Raw genomic sequence first — 23,396 nt, 5'->3', positions numbered from 1 at the left:
GGAGATAAGCCAGAACATTGTAAATTTGCGCATTTGCCATTTTTTCCCATGCACAATATTTAAATCCATGACAGGGGTTGTGCAATTCTATGTCATCTCCTCATATGTGAACATGTGTCAGACATCTAACATTTATTGTTGGTGAATTGAAGAAATGTATGTAAGTGCTGCAGGTTCAAAAAAAAAGGAAAAGAGTTCTAGAAAATAAATTAACAAATTCCAATCTTACCTTTTTTGTTTTAGTAGAAATATATGAAACTGCACTCACAGTTTTGCAGTATTGTTAAGGAACCCAATTAACATTTCCCAGTTAAAGCAAAATTTTCATTGCACTGTATCTGTGGGCAAGTGAAAAGACTGGTGTATTCTTATCCACATTCTTGACTTTTGGGAACAAATCGTCAACATAATGACCTTAGTGACAGGGCAGCTGGCTGTAGCATTTAATGTACTTTCTCTATTTACAAAGGACAATGAAACTACATAAATATCTGCTATCTATGATGGATGCTGGCAAATTCTAGACAGTCTGAAATGTTACACAATGAAAACAGAAAAATGAATACTTGATATCCCTTTATTTTACACGCAAATAAAATGTACGCATTTATTGGCTTACAGGGAAATATGTTTTGGAATATGTTGAAAATTATGCTTTCCTTAAGAAAAACAAAAGGGCAGTGAGAACTAAACACTTCCCTCTCTCCTAAAGTTTTAAGTGCCAGGTGACAGTACTGTGAAGATTAAAAACTCTCCTCCACATGTTATGGGGTAAGGAATCAAAGCTTCCTGTGCTCCAAACATTTCTCATATGTCTGTATCTGTAGCTTTGTTATCTGAGTAGGGAGCGGGGAAGCGGAAGTAGGCACTATTGAGTCATGTATCCTATATCTTCTTCCCAAGGATGCTTGTGATTGTTGCAAATTCCCCACCACAGGCAGGGCAAACAATCAGTATTGGACTGGTAGTTGTTGTTGGTGGGTTGACTTCACCACACAAAATTTTTAATCCAGGATGGAAGGGGAGTATTAAAGCAGATCTACAGCTGGCTTAGGTTCAGTTGCGGTCTGTGACATTATTCTCTCCCTCCCTCTATTGCTCCTCCCTCCCTTTTTTGTTATTTCTGGGATGTGTGGGTTGTTTTAGAGTGCTTGTCACAACTTTTGGGTACTTTGAAAGCATATCCATTGGAGTGCTCTGTGGTTTCCGGGCTGTATGGCCGTGTTCTAGAACCATTTTTTCCTGATGTTTTGCTTATATCTCTGACTGGCATCTTCAGAGGATTCATGCTTTTTTATTCTCCTATGAAGAAGTAAGTAGGGTTTCCAAAGCCAGCTCTGGTTAATTCTGTGACTTTTTGATGATGATTATGATGACGTTTATAACAATAACAATATATGTATCATGTATATTAATGTATAAGTCAACGTCATGTCTAAATCAAGGGCAGGTTTTGGGACAAAAATTATGGATTTTGATATGACCTATAGGATCATTCTGCAGAGAGGGGAAAGCATCAATGCTGCATCAGGGGGCCAGCTGCCCTGGCTACCACCATGGCCATTTCCCCACTCAGGCATTTAGAAAGGCCTGAAGCAATGCCACTACAAATAGAGTAGAGGGGCTCAGTGCTTCTTTTAGGTTTTCCTGGGATGAACTAAGCTTTTGCCTTTTACTGCTCTACTTAAGAGTACGGATGGTTCCTTTTGTGATAAGAGTACTCACATTGATCCAATGAATAAGTCAACTTAGGTATGGGGGTTGATTTTTTGATGAAAATTTCTAGACTTATACATGAGAGAGATGGATGGATGGATGGATGGATGGATGGGCGGGCGGACGGGTGGACGGACAGGATAGACATGAGAAACTACAAGTCACTTCTGGTGTGAGAGAATTGGCTCTCTTCAAGGACGGTCCCCAGGGGGCACCCAGATATTTGATCCTTGTGGGAGGCTTCTCTCATGTCCCTGCATGGATAGCTGGAGCTGACAGAGGGAGCTCAACCAGCTCTCCCCAGATTCAAATCACTGACTTGACGGTCAGCAGTCCTGCTGGCACAATGGTTTAATGCATCGCACCACCGGGGGTTCCACATGATTATACAGGGTAATTTCAGTTTTGCTTTATGATCAAAACAGCTACCAGTGCATATTTTTAATAACAAACAACATACTGTGTATTTATTTAGCCAGTATTTTGGATCCAATTTCTCAGCTAGTGCAGTTGATTTGCAAATGTCTCCTTGATGTAGCATAGTCATTTGATAGGCACGATCTGTGTAAACCTTGTACTCACCCACAAATAGATGCTAATCCTAAATTTATATTTTCATTCTTTCTGGAGATCAGTGAACTACTAATTATTTCTTTCACATCCTATTAGATGCACACCATCAAAAAGAAACTCTATTTACATATTTTAAAACCCACTGAAGTTGTATAATCAAATGCACATTATTTTATTTAGTTAACTAAAAATGGAAAAATTACTTTTAAACTTTATTTGGATGTTGCCTACAACCATGCATGAAACCTTCTCTGTGTGTGGTTTTAAGTTCTACTGCTTTATAAGATTTAAACTTAACCGTTTATTAGGGGTTATGTGAATTAAAATATTTTGCTGTTCTTTCCCCCACCCCTTGCCTTTCTTTTTGCATATGGTAAAACTCACTTGCTTCAGCCAAGTGAGTTTAAATTGCGTAAAATTGAAATGTTCCACTCATTCAGAGTGGTTATCATATTTTTACAGCCGCTGTACAAACTTCTTGTACAGGTGCAAATGTCCAGACCAGATGCAGAGCAGTTGGAGACTTGTATTTCACAGAAGGATAAGCACTTAAAAATCTGTTTGGAAATAAAGAAAAATAAAAGTCTAAAATATATTTTGCTACAGAATGTTGAAACCAAAGCACAAGACTAGAAAATAGAGATGCCGTTATGAGTATGTATGTTCTGCTTCTGTCTTTCTTTGTCTAGGTTCTGGTCTTTCCCCATTTTTCACAGACTTGTAAGAGTACAACTGAAATTTACAAGTTCAGGAATCATAGGGTTGTTTTTTTTTAGATGATCTGATTCAAAAGTAGAGCTGAAAGTAAACAGATTAAAGATTATTTTCCCTTTCTTAAAATGATGACAAAAAAAGAAAATTAGGTCCCACCTACATGTGCAATTAGGTCACAACTACTACATTTGTTGGAAATTATATCAGCGTGTGACAGATTAATAATTGGGCCCATAACGTGCAAGGAAAGGAGGTTCAAAATGCTTTCCTTGGCAACTGCAACCTGGGTGGGACACCTCCCCCCCCCCCCCCGCCTTTAGCCTTAGGAGAGAGAAGTGTGCAGCAATTTTGATCCTCCAGGTGTTTGGGGCTGTAACTCCCACAAACCTAGTGAATATGACCAACAACAACAAGAGTTGCCATTCAAAACATCTGGAAGGCCAGAAGCTCTCCAAACTTGCATGATGCTAAACCTTGCCACACACACTCCATGGCCATGATCAGTGTCATCCCCAGAAGACTAATGAAATTATCAGTGAACAACAACACCAACCATAAAAACCTGATATAACTTGTAATTACATATCTAGTTTAAGGCTTACAATGGTCATTTGTACCTCCAAAATCTTCTCCTAATATCTCTTAAGTATTTTGCTGCAAAAATGATGATGATGATGATGTTTTGCATATACTTTTATTTTCAGATAATAGGTTTCCTACGTAGAAAAAGATAAAATAGGGATTTAGGGACATCATTTTTACCCCCAACCCCCTGTTCTTTTCTTTAGGGCAGTTATTTTACAAACATTTAGGATATTAAAATACAGGGGGGGAAATCCTGCAGAGGCATATTTGCTATCTCCTGCATTAGGTATAAAATTACATTTTTTGTTGTTGTATGTGAAGACAAAACAGTTGAAGATTACATTTTTATTCTACATATATATTTAAAGGAAAGGGGAAATAGTTCCAAGGCTAGTCTAATTTTATTCTGATGTGTTCATATTATATGTGTAGGGATTTGTGTAAGTATTGTGTATGGATATGTGGATATAATAACTGAGCATTCAATTATATCAACCCAGTCTGAAGCACAATCTGAACGTATCTCTGTCTCTGTCTTTTAAAAAAGAATGTGTCCTTCACTATATCTTCAAAAGCTATTATTGTTTCCATTAATTCTGGCAGAATTGCTTGTATCTGTACACTGTGCATGTGTGTTGTTGCTTTTAAGTCTCCCCTTATGGCGCCCCATGAACTGATGTGGTTTCTCTAGTTACTTCCTCTGAAATACTGATACATTTTAAAAGGCTTTCTTGACTGACTACTAGCGCAAGAATATTTTCTAGTTCCTCAAGTCACATCCTTACCAAAAAAAAAAAAAAAAAAGACGATAGAGTGAGAAAACATGCATAAAAATGAGACTTTAGAATTGCCTGAAGCTTAGAAATGTTATTTTTCTGACCATAACTCTGGGTTTCTATAAAAAGATTCAAGGAACTATAGTTCAAACAAGTTAACTTTTCCAAACTCTGGAACTGAGAGAAGCTTGGGAATAGACAGTGTGGAAAATAGATTGCCCCCATCTACTAGCACTTTCCTTTTAGGATTGCCTCTTTCCGTGAAATCTTAATGCCGCAATTCTATGCACTTTACTGAGATTAAGCACAAATGCCTAAGATTGCATCGTAAGAAGGTTAAAATACTAAAACTACAGGTTAAGCCCTTAGAGCTGGTAATCCAATCTGAAACAGAGAGTAACTATCCGAAAACAAAAGTTCCCAGGATTCTCTACAAACAGCCAAGAAAGTAAAACAAACTGATACAGTTTTGCAATGTGGATATGGTTCTAATAAGAAAAAAAAAAACATTTCCTGGAATGGACAAATAACATAGGTTTTTAAAAATGTACAGCAAAATTATATTTGAATAGAGTTTGACTCATTTGAATTTTCTAAACATTATTGGGTTTAAGAAAAGAAAAAGTCACAAGCCAATGATAAAGTGATGAAAGATGAGAAATATATTTGTAAAACCGAGTTGTAAATCAGGCATACTCAGTGGTGATTACTCCTTGCGGTCTGCCGTGCCTACCATATTTTATGCAATAGTTCTTAAGAAATTCGCATTCTTCTTTAAATCTGTAGAATAAATTACCAGTCAACTGAAATATGAACAAAAGTATAGCTTTTAAAAAGTCATCTGCCAAGTAAATTGCACTTTTTGTTTCAACTCCAATGCCATAGTTTTTTTCTATTTGTGTTAATGATTTGTACATGGTTCTTTTTTTAAATATTATTGAATGAGATCACCTTTAAATATGTAAATATTTCATATGTGAAATACTATCTTCCGACTATTTTAGATACCTGTATTATACATAACTGGGCTGCCTTTTATGTGTATAATACATGGCAGTAGAGTTCAAATTTGTGATATTACGTACAGTAATTATAGGCATTACTTTTGTAGATACAATTTGTAATATTATGTACAGTAATTATAGGCATTACTTTTGTAGATACAAATAAGTATTTGTTTGTAAACGTCCTTGTAATAGTTTAGAATTATTAGATGTTGCAAGGCAGAAGCAGAAAAATCCATGACTTTGACACAGACCTCTGTACAGAATATTTTAGAAAAAGGAAGAATATGGCTCCTATACAAATAAACCTGTAAGGATTTGTTACGTGTTTGTTTGGGATTTACTAAATAAATACTGGTTGTTTCTTTATAGCAGTGGTTCCCAACCTCTTGTCCGTGGACACCAGTGGTCCGCAAGAACTAAAAAATGACTCACGGCCTCACCGTTACTACACCATTGCAACGAGAGCGACTGACCTTGCGAAACCCTCTTATAGTGCTGAGGCTAATTAAATATAGTTATCTGTGGGCAAGTAGATAGCGAGTACTGGATGGCATATATTCTGAATCAGAAACTAGAGCTGATATGGTTCTATCCAATGTAATTTTTTGGATCAGCACCCCAAATAACCAGACTGAATCTAGAGTTGACCAAAAACTGATTGGTCACCCTTTCGGCACTAATGTTGGTGAGTGGTCTCTGGTCAAAAAAATGTTGGGAACCACTGCTTTATAGTGAACACTATACTCTTGCAGAAATTATACAAACTTCCATATTTCTTACCTGCCTTTCACTGCCTTTTATTTCCCATTACACATTAAAACATTTTGCTGTACTGAGAAGACTCTCTTAACCAGTACCTAAACCATGTTGAAGATGAGAAGAGGATAATCTTCTCTCATAGAATCTGTTCTGTACATTCAAGTCTTCTGAGAAACATTAACCGAAGCCAGACGGGATCAGGCTGGCAACTGTTAACTAGAGGACTTTTTCATCAGCTGCCCCCAAATTGGGGAATGACCTGCTGGAAGAGCTTTGTTAACTGGATATGTAGCATGCATTTAAAAGGCATAAAAGGTCAATCTCTTCAGGGGTTTTAAAAATTATTGTTTTTAATGTGTTTGGTTCTTCAACCAATATTGTACCCTTTAAGCTGATTATTAATGTTTAATGAGTGTTTGAGTTTTTAACTGTATTAGATGTCTGTATATTTTGATGTGTTGTTCCCCACCTTGATCTATAGCAGGCATGGACAAACTTCAGACCTCCAGATGTTTTGGACTTCAACTCCCACAATTACTAACAGCCTCAGGCCCTTTCCTTACGCTGCTGAGGGGGGAAAGGAAGGGGCCCGAGGCTGTTAGAATTGTGGGAGTAGAAGTTCAAAACATCTGGAGGGCCAAAGTTTGCCCATGCCTGATCTAGGGAAGATGCAACAACAACAACAACAACAACTTTATAGTGAACACTATACTCTTGCAAAGAAGAGATTATACAAACTTCCATGATTCACGTTGGACCTTTTATATTTCTTACCTGCCTTTCACTGCCTTTTATTTGTCATTACATGTTAAAACATTTTTCTGCACTGATAACTCTCTTAACCAGTACCTAAACTATGTTGAAGATGAGAAGAGAATAATCTTCTCTCATAGAATCTATTCTGTACATTCAAGTTTTCTGGGAAACATTAACCAACACCACAATTTATTATTATTATTATTATTATTATTATTATTATTATTTACTGAATACATTTGTTACAAAATATAATTGAGTGATAAAAATGAACAACAAAACAATACACAATCCAGCAATTTCTTTTGAAAGGAGGACTATAGTGGAGATAATAAACACACAGCCATAATAACTAGTTCTATTTTCCATGAATTTGCACAATCTCTCCTTGAAAGCTGATTTTGCAGCCATTGGTGTATTTTATGGCAGTCAGTTGCAAAGTTCATGTGTTCTTTACCTGTTCTGAATTTGCACATCGTTCCGTTTTATTAGATGGCCCTGGGTACTAGCATTTAGCGAGTGAGAAAAGTGTCTTCACAGGTGCCACACACCAGGCATAATTTCATCTACTTCTGTTGCCCGTTTTTTGTCTAAAATTATTTAGTTGCTTGGGCTTCCAGTATTTTATCCATTTTATACCTATTTATGTAATGTTTTGACATGAAATAAATAAATAAATAAATGCATCCCACTTGCTTTTCTTCAAAGCTTAAAAACTTGTGTACAAACATTGGGAACTGATTTCAATTTCCAGCCCCCTGATGCAAAGTTTGGATACAAGTGAATGTGCAGCCATCATATCTGTGATTCTAAGAGCAAATTTGAAACTGGATTGGCAACAGGGGAAACTTAAATTGATACCTGAGGTAGAAGTAAATGAGCAGCCATCACTCCAATAATGCAGTATGCAGAAGGTTGGGAACTGGAGAAGAAAGAGACAAGATGTTGTGTTTGTCTGTATGTCATCAAGGCAAGAGGAAAAGGGAAAACTGTCCCTGCTGTTTGTTATTCTGGATTCAGACACTGGATTATATGGCAGTGTTGATCCAGCCCCAGAGGAGGAAAGTGAGGCTTCTGTTTGGGGAAATGGGAATGGAGCAATTAGTCACTTCTTTGTCTTAGGGTGCATCTCTAGAGCAAAGGCATTTTAATAGCACTTGAGCTTCCATGGTTCATTGCTATTTTATTATGTCAGGAGAGACTTGAGAAACTGCAAGTCGCTTCTAGTGTGAGAGAATTGGCCATCTGCAAGAACGTTGTCAAGGGGACGCCCAGATGTTTTACCATCGTGTAGGAGGCTTCTTTCATGTCCCCGCATGGGAAGCTGGAGCTGACAGACAGGAGCTCACCCCGCTCCCCAGACTCAAACTGCCTTTTGGTCAGCAGTCCTGCTGGCACAAGGGTTTAACCCATTGCACCACCAGGGGTTCCGCTCACTGCTATGGAACTATGGGATTTGTAGTAAGGCAGAGGAGGCTAAATAACTTGTAAACATTACAGCTCACTTGATCCTCTAGCATTGAATAGTTCAAGTGGCAACAGTGTAGGAGCATCCTGAAGTCCCCTGAGGTTCCCACTTTGCTTTGCCTTAATTTATCAAGAGCCAGCGAAGCTGGGTTTTAGAACAAGAGGTGGGCAATAAGGCTGGATGGAAACTCCAAAGACCCTCTCACCATAGGACAGGCCTAATGGGCATTGCCATCCCACAGCTTCTACAGAGCCAAGTATCATCCTCTCTGGGTTTGAAGGGGGGGGGGGAGAGGAGCTACATATGGCCACTTTAAAATATAAAAAGGTAAGCTGAGGGGAGGAAGACAAAAAAGTGACTCCTCTCTTCAGAAACACAACCCTCCCTCAGGAGCACACATGAACTTTCAAGTACTTTCCCAGGCACCAAATACCCTGCCTTACTCCCCAGCTTCTGAATCCAGATTATCAGCTTTGACCTGGATGATATGAAAGTGTAGTTTTATATAATCCAGTTCAAAGCAGATCATCTGAGGCCCCTACCACACAGCTGAATAAAACCCCACATGATGTGCTTTGAACTGGAATACATGACAGTGTGGACTGAGTTAACCCAGTTCAAAGCAGATATTGTGGGATTTTCTGCCTTGATATGCTGGGTTATATGGCTGTGTGGAAGCGCCCTCAATTCAGAAATCAGAAATGTCAATCCATCCTGATTTATGGCGACCTGCCAAAGTCGGTTTGCTTTTGTCTCCCTGAGGCTGAGGGCCCTTCCACACAGCCATATAACCCAGAATATCAAGGCAGATAATCCACAATATCTGCTTTGGACTGGATTATCTGAGGTGCCTTCCACACAGCTGAATAAAATTCAAAGTTATCTGCTTTGAACTGGGTTAGATGGCAGTGTGGACTCAGATAACCCAGTTCAAAGCAGATATTGTGGGATTTTCTGCCTTGGTATCCTGGGTTACATGGCTGTGTGGAAGCGCCCACAATACACAGTCAGAGAATCCAGTTCAATGTTGATTTTATACAGCTTTGTGGAAGGGTCCTAAGGGCACTTCCACACAGTCCTATATCCCAGAATATCAAGACAGAAAATCCCACAGTATCTGCTTGGAACTGGGTTATTTAAGTCCACATTAAGGGCCTTTCCACACAACCCCATATCCCAGAAAATCAAGGCTGAAAATCCCACATTTTCTGAGTGTCGACCCAGGCCTCTTCCACACAGCTGAATAAAATCCCACCTTTTCTGCTTTGAACTGGACTATATGGCAGTGTGGGTTTAGACAACCCAGTTCAAAGCAGATATTGTGGGGTTTTCTGCTGTTATATTCTGGGTTATATGGCTGTGTAGAAGGGCCTTCAGATATCCCAGTTCAAAGCAGATATTGTGGGATTTTCTGCTGTGATATTCTGGGTTATAGGGCTGTGTGGAAGAGTCCTCAGATATCCCAGTTCAAAGCAGATTTGTTGTTCATTCGTTCAGTCGCTTCCGACTCTTTGTGACCTCATGAACCAGTCCACGCCAGAGCTTCCTGTTGGGCCGTCACCACCCCCAGCTCCTTCAAGGTCAAGCCAGTCACTTTAAGGATGCCAGTTCAAGGCAGATATTGTGCGATTTTCTGCCTTGATATTCTGGGATATAGGGCTATGTGGAAGGGCCCTCAGATATCCCACTTCAAAGCAGACATTGTGGGATTTTCTGCCTTGATATTCTGGGATAGAGGGCTATGTGGAAGGGCCCTCAGATATCCCAGTCCAAAGCAGATATTGTGAGATTTTCTGCCTTGATATTCTGGGATAGAGGGCTGTGTGGAAGGACCCTGAGAGAACATGATTTTGCCCAAGACAGGCCTTCTGTGCCTGAGGCTGGTTCTCCACTGCGACATAATCCAGTTTGAAGCGGCTAATTTGGATTTTACATGGCAATGTAGGTGGGACCTACACTGAGGGGTTCACCTGTGCGTCCCAAAACCCCATCAAAAAAGAAAAGGGCAGGAATTGTGAGGAGGGCCCTTCCATACAGCCCTATATCCCAGAATATCAAGCCAAAAAATACCACATTATCTGGTGTGGAGTCAGATAAACCATTTTGAAGTGGATATTGTGGGACTTTCTGTCATGATATTCTGGGATATAGGGCAGTGTGGGAGGGCCCTCAGATATCCCACTTCAAAGCAGACATTGTGGTGTTTTCTGCCTTGATATTCTGGGATAGAGGGCTGTGTGGAAGGGCCCTCAGATATCCCACTTCAAAGCAGACATTGTGATGTTTTCAGCCTTGATATTCTGGGATAGAGGGCTGTGTGGAAGGGCCCTCAGATATCCCACTTCAAAGCAGACATTGTGGTGTTTTCTGCCTTGATATTCTGGGATAGAGGGCTGTGTGGAAGGGCCCTCAGATATCCCACTTCAAAGCAGACATTGTGGTGTTTTCTGCCTTGATATTCTGGGATAGAGGGCTGTGTGGAAGGGCCCTCAGATATCCCACTTCAAAGCAGACATTGTGGTGTTTTCTGCCTTGATATTCTGGAATAGAGGGCTGTGTGGAAGGGCCCTCAGATATCCCAGTTTAAAGCAGACATTGTGGGATTTTCTGCCTTGATATTCTGGGATAGAGGGCTGTGTGGAAGGGCCCACAGTTCAAAACATACATTGTGGGATTTTCTGCCTTGATATTCTGGGATATAGAGCTGTGTGGAAGGGCCCTCAGATATCCCACTTCAAAGCAGACATTGTGGGGTTTTCAGCCTTGATATTCTGGGATAGAGGGCTGTGTGGAAGGGCCCACAGTTCAAAACATACATTGTGGGATTTTCTGCCTTGATATTCTGGGATAGAGGGCTGTGTGGAAGGGCCCAGAGACGTTGGGGCGCGTGGCAACTGTTCAAGCAGGGCGGGCGGCGCGTGAGCGGGCAAGGCCGCTCCTGTGGGGCGCGCGAGGCACTCTCCAGTCCACACACATAGACAGACGGTTCGGGTCCCCGTGTGGGACATGCGTGGCGGTGTCCTCCAGTTGGGACTCCCTTCGTGCTGAGGGGGGAAAAAGGAGCGCCTCCTCCTCCTCCCTCCCTCCCGCATTGGCACCACCGCCATAAATGCTTCTCTTGCTCTCCGCCTCAGAGGCGCGCAGCCGAGGAGGAGGAGGAGGAGGCGGCGGCGGCGGTGCCTTCTTCTTCCAAAAGAAGGAAGGCGAGATTGAGAGAAGGGCCTTGGCCGCCTCCTGCCAGCGGGCCTGAAGGGTTCCCCGCGGCCGCCATGAACCAGGCCCCGCACCCCGGCAAAGATGCCCCGGCTGGAGGAGGAGGAGGAGGAGCCGCGGCAGAAGGAGGAGGCATGGGCCCGGCCCCGCCGCCGCCGCCCGCCACCTCAGGGATGCCGCCGCCGCCCAGCCTGCCCCAACTCATCCAAAAGTAAGCCTCCCCACGCGCGGAGTGTCACCCAACGTGTTCCCGCTACTCGTTGCCTCCTCCCTCTGGGCTGACAAGCCTCTGCGCTTTGTGCCCTTGAGGCAGGCATGGGCAAACTTCGGCCCTCACACAGTTGTGGGAGTTGGAAGTCCAAAACACCCGGAGGGTGTTTTGGACTTCCAACTCCCACAACTGTGTGAGGGCCGAAGTTTGCCCATGCCCGCACTAAGAGTAAAAAGCCTCCACGGATGGTGGTTTGGTTTCAAAGCCTCAGACCTTGAACTGAACCCGGCAATCTCTCCTGAAAGAGATTATTTGGATTTGTTTCCTGAAAAAACATAAACAGAACCACGAAATCGGCTTCCTCTCCTTTGCCCTCTCCCTCCAGAAAGGCCCCACGAATATGTCCTCAGGAAGGTGGTCTCAAATGTTTGTTATTTTCCTCACAAAGTGAGAGGGAAAATTATATTTATTTGTCGAAGAACTCACAACTTCTTTAGGGAAGCAAATGTAAAAGAGAGGAAGCCTAAGGGCCCTTCCACACAGCCCTATATGCCAGAATTTGTTTTGAACTGGGTTATCTGAGTCCACACTCAGATCATGTGGGATTTCCTGCCTTGATATTCAGGTATATAGGGTTGTGTGGAAGGGCCCAGAATCCACACTCTGATAATGCGGGATTTCCTACCTTCATATTCTAGGATATAGGGCTGTGTGGAAGGGCCCAGAGTCCACACTAAGATAATGTGGGACTTTCTGCCTCTATATTCTGGGATATAGAGCTGTGTGGAAGGGTCCAGAGTTATTGAATCAGCTCAAAAGCCACACTCAGATAATGTGGGATTTTCTGCCTTCATATTCATAGGGCTGTGTGTAATGGCCCTGGCTGTGAGTTTTCCGGGTTGTGTGGAGCATTAACATTTGGAACAATACTTTTTGCAACAACCCTCCTAATAAATACTGTTTTGAAAAAGAGAAGGCTGCAATTTTTTCTTGAAACTTAAACAATTTCCATGGAGCCTTTCCTTGGGGAAGCAAGTGCCTAAAGCAGAGGAAGCTTGGGTTGTTGTGAGTTTTCCGGGCTGTATGGTCCTCTTCCAGAAGCATTCTCTCCTGATATTTCACCTGCATCTATGCCTGCCATATATGCAGTCGAAACATCAGGAGAAAAGGCTTCTAGAACATAGGCATACAGCCCGAAAAACTTACAGCAACCCAAAATTATATTTGCTGATTAAAAGAACGAAATAGGCTTCTTCTCGTATTGTCAAAGGCTTTCATGGCCGGAATCACTAGGTTGCTGTGAGTTTTCCGGGCTGTATGGGTAAGCATTCTCTCCTGACATTTCGGCTACATCTCTGGCAGGCAACAACCCAGTGATTCCAGCCATGAAAGCCTTCAACAATGCGAGAGGAAGCCTTTTTCGTTCTTTTAGGAAGCAAATATAATTTTGGGTTGCTATAAGTTTTCCGATGTTTATAATGTTCTAGAAGCATCCTCTCCTGATGTTTCACCTGCATCTATGGCAGGCATAGATGCAGGTGAAACATCAGGAGTGGATGCTTCTGGAACATGGCCATACAGCCTGGAAAACTCACAGCAACCCAGGCTTCCTCTCCTTTACACTTGCATCCCCAAGGAAAGGCTCCATGGAAACTGTTTAGAATAAATTGCAGTCTCCTCTTTTTCAAAACAGTATTTATTAGGAGGGTTGTTGCAATAATATTGTTCCAAATGTCAATGCTCCACACAAAGTGAGACAAAAGTGTATTAGGCCCCTTCCACACCGCTTTGTAAAATCCACATTGAACTGGAATATATGGCAGCATGAACTCAGGCCCCTTGCACACCACTGAATAAAATCCCACATTATCTGCTTTGAACTGGAATATATTGCAATATGGACTCAGATAACCAGGTTCAATGCAGATATTGTGCATTATCTGCCTTGATATTCTGGATTACATAGCTGTATGGAAAGGCTCTAAGTTTCCCAAAAAGTGAAATCGGCTTCCTTTCCTTTGCACTCTCCTTCCAAAAAGGCTCCACTAACATGTCTTCAGGAGGGTTGTTTCAAATGTTTTTTATTCTCCTCACAAAGTGAGAGGGAAAATTGTATTTGCTTCCTAAAAGAACGAAACAGGCTTCCTCCCCTTTCCTTGCTGCTTCTCTAAAGAAAGGCTCCATGCAAGTTGTTTAGGTTTCAAGAATAAATTGCAGCCTCTTCTTTCAAAAACAGTATTTATTAGGAGGATTGTATTAGTTTCCTAAAAATTGAAATCGGCTTCCTCTCCTTTGCATGTTCCTTCTAGAAAGGCACCTCTAACACTAACAGGAGGGTTGTTTCAAATGTTTGTTATTCTCACAAAGTGAGGGGAAATTGTATTTGCTTCCTTAAAAAATGAAGCATGCTTCCTCTCCTTTGCACTATCCTTTTAGAAAGGCTCCATGGAGGGTTGTTTCAAATATCAGTTCTCCTCACAAAGAGAGATTTTGATTTGTTTCCGAAAACAATGAAACAGGCTTTCTCCGTATTTTCTCCAGTACAAAAGTGACTGATAGGGAGCATATTTCTCTCTCCAGACACTGTTCCCATGTCTCAAGAAAGGTAATTGAAAAGGTTATTTCATATTTTAAGCTCCTTCTTGCAAAGGACTTTGCCCAGCAAAAGGGACACTCCTGAGAGGGATTTTCTTTTATTTGTAGGCATTCTTCATCTTGGGAAGCAAAATATATACAGGCAGTCCCCAAATTCTGAATGAGATGGGTTATGTAAGTTTTTTCTTCATTTGAATTGGTTGGATAGCATAGGGTTAATACCTCAGTGGTGTTTGTTTTGCTGCCTGTGCTCCTGTTCAGAAAATTTCACTTTCTGTCCCTGTGATAATTGGATTTTGGAAATACTGGCTTGTTGTGGAAACAAGGATTGGTGTAAAAAGTGAACTGGGGGACTGCACTGGCTGTATTTCTTTGACACGGACTCTGGAAACTCCTACCGCCCTTTTCTTTAAAATTAGTATTTATTTAGGTTTCAGCAATAAATGTAGTCTGCCCCCTCTTTAAAAACAATATTTACGCTGCGTGGTGTATTTGGCGTTGGTTTTCTTTCGCTTTTTAAACCGAGCTCGTCCAGAGGCCTCGACTTTGAAGAGATGGGTCGAAATACAAAGAAACTGCATTGATTGAGCACTGTCTGTCAAAGAGGAATGTTTTTTGAATCTACAAGTCTTGTAATTAGTAATTTCAGTACCAAGACCACTAATAAGACAATTTATAGTAGGTCGACTTGTGTTGTTCTAATGTGAACTTATTTCCATTCACAGCGAAGGGAAATGAGTGTACTGTGCAAAGTCAGTGTATTCCTTTTTCTTTTATTGAGAGATAGCATCTGAAGATCAGTCAGATGAACTGGATTATTTTTACCTGGAATCATAGATGATAAAACATGCAAATATGATAATTACATGTGATATAATGCTTATATATGTAGGATAATAATAACGCTGACTTTTAAACAATATAATAAATCCTTATGCTTCACCTTCTATTTCTTTGTAGTCATCATAGCATTTATGGATCTTACAGCAATGTTTGTTATTCTACTAATTCATAATTTGAAGAAATAGAATTACTGACCAAAACAGAGCCGGGATTTGTCTTAAGGATATTGCTATGAATAGACAGATGAATGCTTGCCCACATTATTATTATTACTATTATTATTATAAATGCTATGATGACTACATCATATGAGTAAATCTCACTGTACACAGTGGGATTATTTTGGATTATATCTCCATAAATGGCTATAGGATTGTAGCTTCTGTGTAATATTTTGAAAATCAAAGCATATATTGATTGGCTGTAGATAAGAAAAGTGTTTATGAAACTAATTATGCATATTGAATTAAAATAAACTTTGGAGTAGGTCTTAAAATTCCTCATACCACTGATTATTTTTCATAAACAGATAAATTGCCAGCAGGACTGCAGATCAAAAAGGTGAAGCATAAGGATTTATTATATTGTTAAAAAGTCAGCGTTATTATTATCCAGCACCTCCTGCTGGAAGTATATTTGTGTGCTTTTATCAAGAAAGAAAACAGACCTGTTTGTATTGCAAAGTCAAGCTAGACCTCTTGATTAAGCTGACGCTTAAGCACTTTATCATAGGAAGATAGTTAAAGAGACCCCAGTATCTTGATGGTTGGTATTTGGATGCCAGAGGTATTATGTTAGAAGGAAAATTCTGATTCCCAGAGATATTTAAAAATGTTTCCCGTTAAAACAGTTTCAAATAAATTTAAAGCGGTTGATGCTTGCCTTCTTTCCAAATATCCATAATATAGATAGTAAAGGATAACTTTAGTTTGATGCAGTAATGGGTGCTCCATAAACTGATGCTGTCTGTGAATATGCATTGTTATTTTGGTTTTGGTTTTTTTTGCCCTCAGCATTTTGTATGTTGCATGGTTTGATTTGAAAACAATTTTTGTATGCTGAGTCATTATGATAAGGACAGAAGTATTATTAGCTAAGAAGTCCTTATCAGTTTTGAAGGGGAGAATGCATGGTTTTCTCTCTATATTCGCAGGAATCAAGCATTTCAGCAGTAGATGTAGCAACTAGGAAAATATTGTTTTAAGTGACCGACTATGGACTGACCTGGACCATGAGTTTGAACTGGTGGACTGTCTTAAATTGAATGTACATACATTTTTAATTGCTGTTTTAATTGTGATATTTTACTTTTATATTGCTGGCATCTAATGGTTGCCATGAGTTCCCCTCCGGGGGTGAGAAGGATGGGATATCAAGACTCTAAATAAATAAACAAATAAAATATATTTATGTGTCTTTTTGTATGAAGGATTAAGACTGAATACATTTCTACTGTAAATATTTAATTTCTTGGTGTTTGTGTGTGCAATATCACAATGCTAAGTAATATCCAAGAAAGCAAGTTCCAGTGGGATGACTTGGACTTTTGACTTGTTTTGAGGAGGATGATCTTCTAGGCTTTAACAATGTAATGTGGTATATTAGCGCTCAACACCTAGGTACTATAAAGGATTATAAATGGTCACACGATTGAAAAATGATAGAGCAGGAGAAGAAAAAGTATATATCAATAGTATTTTGACAGCTTTAAAGTGCTGTTCTATTCATGTTTACTACGAACTTCCATTGTGATTAATGGGCTTACTCAGTAGTAGGGGCATTTATGTATAGAGCTTCAGAGAACCCTGTGATAGGGCGGTTTTAGGATTGCTATAGATCAAAAAGAACTTGAAGGTACATTATATTAACAACAAAGTCTACAACATTAGAGTGTTCTAATAGCTAATTTCTATGCATGTTTCCGCAACGATAAGTCACATTAAGTTCTTTGAGATACGCTCCACGGAAAATATGTGTGTAGGACTGCAGTCTGAAACTATATGAGAAGCATTTTGTTTGTAAAATGAATATCTACTAATATATTTGTCTTTAAATATTTGAAAAACAACATGGGGTGTTCCAACCATTCTCAGTCATGGTGGCATGGCATAAAGTAACAAATGTCAGATACTTCCATCTATAGCAGTGGAAACATGATCGCAGAATATGTAACTGCGCTGCATAATTTAATCTCTTCAAGCATGTTGATATACTAAATTTGCTTTAATCATAGCTATTGTAAATAATAACTACATAGTTGTATTTTTTTAGGTTCAGTATTTGATCTACTCATATCACAATCCTTTGCAGATGATGATGATGATGATGTATTTTTATTATCTGCCTCAGGAGTAAATCTCACTGTACACAGTGGGATTATTTTGGATTATATCTCCATAAATGGCTACAGGATTGTAGCTTCTGTGTAATATTTTGAAAATCAAAGCTTATATTGATTGGCTGTAGATAAGAAAAGTGTTTATGAAACTATTTATGCATATTGAATTAAAATAAACTTTGGAGTAGATCTTAAAATTCCTCATACCATTGATTATTTTTCATAAACAGATAAATTACTGGCAGGGTGAGCTCCCATCTGTTAGCTCCAGCTTCTCATGTGGAGACATGAGAGAAGTCCGGGCACCCCCTGGGCAGCGTCCTTGCAGACGGCCAATCCTCTCACACCAGAAGCGCCTTGCATGGAAAAAAAGTCGCTCCTGACATGGAAAAAAACCCAAAATTACTTTGCTTGTAGGGACTTTATAAATATGTTTTGCTGTATGAATATTTATATGGTTGAAGCAGAAGTTAACTGCGATACAGATGTATTGCAAATACTATTATATACAACTGTACAAATATGAAAATATTGATATTTCTGGTTTTAAAATTTGATTTGTACAGTGAATAAATTCAATAAATTATATTATCTGTATTTTAAAAATGTGTATTTTGTGAAATCACTAAGGTTATATAGCTAAAATTATTTATTGATTTACATAATTCTGGCAATTGCAAGATTTATTTGGTAGTTTTAAAATTAGATTGACAAATTATGTTTCAGGCAGAATAGTCTTTCCATTTTCTATGAAAGGCTGTTTTTAGTCTGTTGTTGTTGCTGCGGGATAATAATATGTAAGTAAAGGAGAAAGTGTTATATTATGAAATATGAATGCATAGCAAGTAAAATTATTACATTTCAAAACCAAATTATAACATTTTACTCTGATGTCTCAACATGAGAGATGTAGATTTTAATTTCCACTCAGATACTGAAGCTATGAAGCTGACTGAGCTTTGGGTGAGACATAATCTTTTAGGCTAACGTGGCTGTTGCAAAAAAAAAAAAAGCGCCTGGTGATTCATTATAAAATTGATTAATAATATTTCTTCAAGTCTGAATGGTAACTGGCATACTGTGTAGATTATATATATACTTGTGTGAATATTATGGTAGTGATATGTATTTTATTTATTATGTTAGAAACAAATTGAGGGTACAGTTATAATGTTTTTTAACACAAGTTTCTCTACAAGTTTTTAACACAAAGTTAAAAACTTGGCATTGTACTAGATTTCCTTTGACCAGAAGCTGACCACTTGGAGCGCTTCTGGTTTCACTGTGAGAAACTCCTCCATTGTGCATGTGACAGGGCTCAGGCTGTATAGTAGTAGGTGGTCTGTAGTTTACTCTTCTCCACACTCGCCATGTTCTGGACTCCACTTTGTATCCCCATTTCTTCAGATTAGCGCTACATCTTGTGGTGCCAGAGCACAGTCTGTTCAAGTTGCCCAGTCTTCTGTGTGCCCAAGGGGGAGTCTCTCATTCAGTATCAGCCATGGATTGAGGTTCCGGGTTTTAACCTACCCCTTTTGGACTCTCATTTTCTGAGGTGTTCCTGCAAGTATCTCTGTTAATCTTGGCAAACTGTTTCTTGATTTAAGGCATTGGCTTGCTGTCTGATATCTGAACAGAGGGTGGGCCGGAGATGTTAATGCCTTGGTCCTTTCATTACTGGCTGCTACTTCCCAATGGATGTCAAGTGATGCAAGACAGTATAATTTCTCCAGCAGTATAGGGCGTAGGCATCCTGTGATAATGTGACATGCCCCATTAAGAGCCACCTCCACTGTTTTAACGTGGTGGGATGTATTCCACACTGAGCATGTGCACAGTAGCAAAACACAAGGGCAGATGTCTTCACTGTGTCTGGTTGTGATCCTCAGGTTGTGCCTGTTAGCTTTCGTATGATATTATTTCTAGCTTCCACGCTTTGCTTGATAGTCAAGCAGTGCTTTTTGTAAGTCAGAGCATAGTCCAGAGAAACTCCCAAGGTATTTTGGTGTGCTGCAATGCTCCAGTGGCATCCCTTCCCAGGTAATCATCAGAGCTCAAGATTCTTGTCTGTTCTCAAGGTGAAAAGCTCATATCTGTGTTTTAGATGGATTAGGAATCAGCTGTTTTCCCCTATAATAGGCAGTAAGAGCACATATATAATTTTTATGTGATACGCATATAACATTTCATTTTTATCAGATTTATTATTTTTGCAGTTAGACATTTAGTTTCTTGCAGGTGGAAGCATACTACAAGATGTAAGTCCTGACTGTAAGATCAATTTGACAGTGGAATATGCTGCCTTGGATTGTGGTAGAGTCTCTTCCTTTGTTTGTTTTTTTAAAAAATAGACTGGCTGGCCATCTGTCTGAAGTGCTTTGATTGTATATTCCTCATTGGCAGCAGGTTGAAGTGAATGGCCCTTGGGGTATCTCCCAAATTTATGATTCTATTCTATTCAATTCTTTGAAACAACAAAGTTTTGCAGAATGAGAAGTTCAGATGTAAACGCTAGGGTATCAAAAGAATGGAAGGGACATCTGTAATGTATGTTACAGATGGGCAAAATTTAAGGAAATGTCATCCCTCTAAGGTACAAGTGGATACCAAGAGCTCTCCAGATGTTGGTGTATCCTACTTCCATCCTCGTAACATTAACTAGGCTGCTTAGACTGACAGCTAGAGTGCAAGATCATGAAGATCATAGACTTGACAGACTTGCATAAGAAGTAGAACTTTAATCTTGGCTTTCTAAGGGTATTTGCTACAATTGTATATTAAAATACTCTATGATAATACAGAATATATTAGATACACAGGCAGACTTCCAGTGCAAACATCCAACTTACAAACGACTTATAGTTACGAATGGGGATGTCACAACAGGAAGCGAGAGAAGTCTACTCCAAGAAAGGGAAATTCACTCTTGAAAGAGTTTTTAAAATCCAGTTGTCACAGAAAATGGGGTGAAATCTTCTGAATGGGGCACAGACAGTAAAGCAAACAGCACAGGGATGTTAATGCTTCCCTATGCTATCCAAAGCGAATATATGTGGCTGGAGTTAACACTTTAAAAGGTATTTGTTCTGACTTACAAACCAATTCGACTTTAGAACAAACCTACAGAATCTATTTTGTTCATAACTTGGGGACTCCCTGTATTCTAATCTGTTAAAATATGCTTGGAAGACTTTTTATTTTATGTATTTTTGTCTTGCGAAACAACAAAAATACAGTGGTTATATAGTAGAATACGATCAGAATATGGAAATACCCGATACAGACATCCTTATTCTTGTCCCTTGATCTGTGCATTGTAAGCAAGTTTGTTGGGAGAAAGGGGTTAATAATGGGGGAATTGTGCTCTCTCATAGTTGGAGGAAATAAGAAGAATGCATGAAGAGACTGGATTGTCCTTTTACCAATGAATTTAGTTCTCTTTAATTTATATCTTCCAGTCGTAATATACTTTCTTTAAAAGTGGTGACAAATTCTTTCCTGCAAATGTCAAGATTTAGTGTATTTAGTGCATTTCTCAAAAGCATTTATTTCAAGATCAGCTGCATACTTTACTGTTGACATATCCACATATCAGTATGTATGTATGTATGTATGTATATTTTAGCATTTGTAAGACTTGAAATGAACACTGGTCATAAGTCTCTTTAAGTGGTTTAACGATCTATTCATTTAAACTGCAAAGGAAAGGATATGCTTTCTGGGTTGTAAGTTTTCGGTTTGTATGGCCATGTTCCAGAAGCATTCTCTCCTGATGTTTCGCCTGCATCCTCAGAGGTTGTAAGGTTGTGAGACCTCAGTGATCCTGGCCATGAAAGCCTTCGGTGATATGCTTTCTTTTTTCCCCAATGAAATGGAGAACCAAAATGTCTCAGCTAGGATAGTAAGTGCCTGAATGTTGTTTAAAATATTGTTCTAATTTTGATGTAAGAAAGACATCCTGCTTTTTCGTGTGCAGTATTTACTTCATACAGTGATTTTGTGGACACTAGGTTAGTTTCATATATGTTTTTACGATGTAATGGTCCAGCATTAACATATTTGGAAAGAACATGCTTAAGGTCATATGATCCCCTTATGCTTTTAAACTTAGATAAACAGGAGGTAAATCTCTTGTCATAGAAAACCGTGAAAAGAACATATTACAGTGAAAAGAAAATATTAAAAAATGACACTTGGTAAGACTAATAAATGGCAGAACTAATGGGAAGCTTATTGAGCTACATTTTTCTTTATGGTAAGCTGTACATCTCATTCTTTCTCACCATATGTTAATGTGTTAGTTTTGTTCGTCATGCACATGATATTGTACACTTTCTTATCTGCTATATTGACAGTGATTAATAAAACAATTAAGCACAACAAAATGATTTTTAAGCTGGATAGTATCAATGAACATGGTAATTCAGACTGAAATGTGCTGTATTTAAAAGAAATATAGGATTCAGGTTCAAATTTTGGTCCACTCTGATTTTTTTTAATCTTATAATTTTCTTCATCCTCTTGCTGTTCAGAAAAACATATGTGACCTAATAGTTTCAGTGCAAGCCTGGACATAATGGATGACAGAAAGAATTGGTTTATGTTGAGATATTTTGTAGGAAGTATGAAATATGGTTTTCCTGTGGAATGTGAGATTAAATATTTTTTAAAAATATTCTGTAGGATAAGATACTGACCATATCATAAATTTAACTAACATTGTGGAAATGTTAAGAAAAGGCAGAAATACTATAATAATAAAATAATTGTTTTTCTTTTAAAGCATGTGGAATCATCAGAATATAAGTACCCTTTCTATCTCATGTGTATATTTTTGTTACTTCCAGTCACTATGTAATTTGGAATAGCTCTTGATTTTTCAGGTTGCAATCAGGAAGAAGGAATTGGCAAATTATCTCTAAGAATTCCTCACCAAACAAAACTGTATGAAATTCATGAGATAGCTGTAAATTGACAGGCTACTACCTTCAACTCAACGAATCCCTTTGAGATTATAGAGGCTGGATCTACACTGCCCTGTATCTCAGGATCTGATCCGAAGTGGCAGTGTAGGCTCATATAATCCCATTTAAAGCAGATAATCTGGAATCAGATCCTGGGATATAGGGCAGTATAGATCCAGCCTGAGCAGCTCAGGAATTCCAACAGACAAGGGTTTTAATTTCCTGGTATCATTCAGATGCAAAAATGGAAGGAGAGAAAACATTTAGATAAAATTCAAATAACTCCTTTGGTTGGAGGATTGTACAGAAAGCAGTTGCGTTGGACAAGCCAATCTGTTTTAAATTGTGGTCAAGAAAGAGCTCCTTGAAAGAATTACCATCCCAGACGTGACTTCCTACTGGAAATGGCAGGATATCCCCAACCTGTCAGAGATTCATCATTGAGAATGTATGGTGTCTGAGCCAATCAAGAGGAATGATACAAGGGACAGTAATTTGTACAGTGAATATTCCTTTTAACATGCCCTTCCCTGACCACAATTTAAAACAGATTGGCTTGTCTCTTTTTTTTCTGAATTCTTAAGTCACTTGGTTTGTATAGATTGCTTTCTTGTAGTGTATGAAGTATCTGTTCTATGTCATTTTTTTGTACTCTAAGGGCCCTTCCAGACAGGCCCAAAATGCGGGACCTGTCAGGCTTTTATCTGAGGCACCCAAACGACACTGACACCTTGAGTAAAAACATATAAATTATAAACAAAGCAGAGTTTACCTGCTTTGTTCCAAAGTAATTAATACCCTAATAGATCTAGATCTTCCTGAAAGACCTGGGTCTAATAGGGTATTGTACCTGTGGAGACTCACCCACGGATAGTCTG

The 23,396-nt window shown here is 39.1% G+C and overlaps 1 protein-coding gene across 2 annotated transcripts in view; it reads left to right on the top strand.

Moving 5' to 3' along the window:
* The first annotated feature begins 11,308 nt into the window (after positions 1-11,308).
* The window catches only part of RBM20 (RNA binding motif protein 20), a 123,501-nt gene continuing 111,413 nt past the window's right edge, over positions 11,309-23,396 (top strand). Inside the window, exon 1 of one of the 2 annotated variants that reach the window (XM_060768391.2) lies at positions 11,309-11,778. In XM_060768391.2, coding sequence (XP_060624374.2) covers positions 11,624-11,778 — 155 coding nt within the window. In that variant the 5' untranslated portion in view covers positions 11,309-11,623. Of the gene's footprint in view, positions 11,779-14,501; positions 14,548-23,396 lie in introns of those variants that run through there. The other variant, XM_067465845.1, reaches the window with a different exon arrangement.

The sequence above is a fragment of the Anolis sagrei genome, chromosome 3 (genome assembly GCF_037176765.1).
Source record: "Anolis sagrei isolate rAnoSag1 chromosome 3, rAnoSag1.mat, whole genome shotgun sequence".
NCBI lineage: Eukaryota > Metazoa > Chordata > Lepidosauria > Squamata > Dactyloidae > Anolis > Anolis sagrei.
The sequence above is the reverse complement of the archived record's forward strand: the minus strand, read 5'-3'. Positions and strand labels throughout refer to the sequence as shown.